The sequence below is a fragment of the Salvia splendens genome, chromosome 2 (assembly GCF_004379255.2).
Source record: "Salvia splendens isolate huo1 chromosome 2, SspV2, whole genome shotgun sequence".
Taxonomy (NCBI): domain Eukaryota; kingdom Viridiplantae; phylum Streptophyta; class Magnoliopsida; order Lamiales; family Lamiaceae; genus Salvia; species Salvia splendens.
Genome location: NC_056033.1, coordinates 11560641 through 11564306, shown reverse-complemented (window position 1 = coordinate 11564306; position 3666 = coordinate 11560641). Strand labels below are relative to the sequence as shown.

Sequence of the window (3666 nt, the reverse complement as noted above, 5' to 3'; positions counted from 1 at the left end):
AAGGAATTCTTCAATAGAGAATCTGTAGGATTTTTAGTATGAACCGAATTTCAATTAAATCAACTTAGATTAGATTTTTTTCAAGTGAAAATCTAATAACAATACTCGCTCCCTATTTGAATCTGTGATGAATCTGTTACGTTTTTTTTGGTGAAAAATTAGTTCAATTTTGTCTACTTGTTTATGCTTATTATGATGCTCTATACATAAACTACCAGCAATGTGTTTATCTGATATAGTTTGCGATGACAATCTGCCAATTCGCACGTGCTGACATTCTGTGATGACATTTGGACACTTATTTCTTTTGTTTATAGATGCACTTATCCCAGATTGCAGACCCGACATGAAGCCTTACATTGGCTAGGTGTTTAAACTTTGGACGAAGGAATTTCATTTTATGAAGCATACGCCAACGAATGCCGTTTTGATACTCGTAGATTCAGACACAAATACTCGAACGACATCAAAACCTGGCAGACTATTGTATGCAGCCGGCAAGGTGAAAAGTGGGATGTCGACGAAGAGGCGAGTTCTACCAAACGTAGACGCCGTTCTAGCAGGTGTAATTGCAATGCCAAACTTACTTTGAAGTATTCGACCGATCCTGGCAGTCCTTGCTATGTTGTCAGCAACTTTGTAGACCTACACAATCACGAGATGGTTGATAAAAAGCACGTCCGATACATGAAATCCAACCGTAACCTTGGGGATATCCATTATAAATTCATGCAGGACTGCTCAAAGGCCAACATTGGACCTACAAGGACTTTCAATTTATTGAAGGAGTTCTTGGGTGGGTACGATGCGGTGGGTTGCACCGTTACTGACATACGGAATTGCAAGCGCGACATATTGCAAGAGATGAAAGGCGCTGACGTCCAAATGATTTTAAATCAAATGGAGGTAAAGAAGAACGCATGTGATGGTTTCCATTACAAATTCCAACAAGGTACTGATGGAAAGTTAAAAAGCCTTTTTTGGTGTGACGCTGTGTCGAGAAAGAACTACACAATGTTCGGTGACATTGTGTCATTTGACACTACCTACTCAACAAACAAGTAATAACCTGTGTCTAACATTTTCAAGGCTTCATATATTGTTCTTCTTCACGGTTTGGTAATGATCGTTTCTTGATATGCTTGTTGAATAGGTATTGCATGGTGTTTGGGCCATTCACTGGAAAAGACAACCACGGATGCCCTGTTACGTTTGGTGCCGGATTCGTGTCAAATGAGGGAGCTGACTCATTTTCTTGGTTGCTGAGTGAGTTTGTCGATTGTATGGGTTTCGCACCTAAGTTGATAATTACCGACCAGGATTGGGGCATGAAACTTGCTATAGAAAGGGTTCTAACTAGTACCAGGCATCGTTGGTGCATGTGGCACATAATGATGAAGCTTCCTGAAAAGGTTCCCAAAAGAATACTTGCCAACGAAGAGTTGAAGAAGGATTTGGACTCTTGCATATGGTCTGAATTGTTGGAGCCAGAGGAATTTGAAGAAACTTGGCTGACTATTGTCGACCAATATGGTTTACAAAATGAAGCTTGGTTCACTACCATGTTCGCACATCGAGAGTATTGGATTCCAGCATATTTTAGGGATTTCCCAATGGGGTCGTTGTTGAAGAAAACTTCATTCTCTGAGTCCGAGAACAGTTTTTTCAAAAGGTACACAAACCCGCATTTTAATCTCGCTGACTTTGTGATGCACTACAATAGCGCGTTGGATGCTCAGCGTAACATAACTGAGAGGCTCGATTTCTCTGATGCTTCAAAAGTCCCCATCCTGTCAACAGAGCTTTTATTCGAGAAACACGCAGCTGCTATGTATACAGATCGCATCTTTCAGCAAGTTCAAGATGAGATCGCCGAGGCTCATCGTCGTTGCAGAATGTCTCACTTTGAGTTGGAGGACAACACTGAGATTTACACGATAATGGACAGCCATCGAAACAAAGGTGTCGTCCGTCATGAAGTTAGCACCGAATCGTACCAATGCGATTGCAAGTTGTTTCTGCGTCGTGGAATATTATGTTCACACATTTTTTGGTTGTTCAAAAACCATGACGTGAAAGAAATACCATCCACATATATTGGTACAAGGTGGTTGAAGACGCCTTTTGTTGAAATCAGTGCACAATGATCCGAGTGAGGAGTCATCGACATCTGCAGGTTCGTTTTCAATGCCATTTGTTTTTTTTTCCAATTGCTTCGTTCATATGTAATGTCACCATGGTGCTATCCTACTGATGCTGGCTTTACGCAGATTCACAGGTCGATGCAAAACGTGTTGTAGCAACGAAACTATATTCCTTATACTTTCGTTTATTTCAACGAGCGCAGAGCAATGCAAACGACATTTTTGCATTATTCGACGGAATGGAAGAATTAAGTCATAAACTCTTTGGTGATACAGTACCTTCCGTGTCTTCAATGGGTAAAGCACAGAGTATTGAGAACCTGTATGGGCTAGCTCGACCGAATGTTGTTACCGTGCACCCTCTTAATGTAGTGAGTACAAAGGGATCCGGCAGCACATCTGGAAAAAGAATTCAATCATCCTTAGAGAAGGCTATCATATTACAGAACAAACCTAAGAGGCGATGTGCAAAGTGTCGAGAAATGGGTCATCACGATGCAAGGAATTGTGGCAGGGAGAAAGGAAAGTCAAATATGTAGCAAAATGTGGATTTGCTGTTCATTTGTAACTTGGTTTTATTTTTAATCCTAATCTTTGATATCAATAGTGCAATTAAATGTAAGCCATTTTTTCTAGCATTGAAAGTCAGTACAAGAGATCGTACGTTGTTTGGTTTTAGTTCTAATTATTCAGTCTCAAGGTTGAAGTATCACATTGTCACCCTTCTTCGTTCTAATCGTGCGTGTTGCATCAAATGTTAGTTGACTAAGTTAAGTTTATCAGTTTGCTTTTGTTTTCTAATGAATTCATTTTCAAAAGTCAATGTCTTTACCAGCATTGAGTAATGTGTGAGTGTTTGTGTCCTAATGAATTCATTTCTCAAAAGCCAATGTCTTTACCATCATTCAGTAATTCAAAACTAAATAGATTGTATTGCTTTCCAATTGAGAGGGCTCTAGTTGACTTAGCTAAGTTTATCAGTTTTCTTTTGTTTTCTAAAACCTAGATGTTGTACGATCTATTACTATGTATTTTCAGTTTTTGTTGATTTATTTCAACCTGGATGCTTTACTTTCTGATGTACAATATTTTGACAAGTGTGTTATGAGGTTCATATATCCTAATGACACCATTCATTCCAAATGTCAACACCCCATATTTAATTCGGCTTCAATTTACACACTTTTACACTGACAAAATTCATTCCAAATACAAACATCCCTCAATAAATTGGCTTCATATAAGCTGTAACACGATGCGGCATGAAACATGCTGAAAAAGATACGAAACAACAAGACACAAAAAAGATGCAATACCAATAAAACCTCAGAACCATTGGAGTACATGTTTCCTTATCTGAAAGCTATTCTTAATGTTGATGCTAAACTAAACAAAAAAAACATCCACAGGCCAAAACAGCAAGTATCATTTAAACGGCAACAAGGGAATTCAAAATCTACTCAAGTTGCCTTGCTTTTCTTCCTTGCCGGATGGTTGGGTTGCTCGTTGAGGGGCGCCATGT

General features: G+C 39.2%; 1 protein-coding gene across 1 annotated transcript; it reads left to right on the top strand.

Annotated features, from left to right (window-relative positions):
* The first annotated feature begins 660 nt into the window (after positions 1-660).
* LOC121773710 (protein FAR1-RELATED SEQUENCE 5-like) lies at positions 661-2683 on the top strand. The gene is made up of 3 exons (XM_042170627.1): positions 661-1061; positions 1154-1979; positions 2348-2683. The coding sequence occupies exons 1-3, from the start codon at positions 661-663 to the stop codon at positions 2681-2683; spliced, it is 1563 nt and encodes a 520-aa protein (XP_042026561.1).
* Positions 2684-3666: the final 983 nt, after the last annotated feature.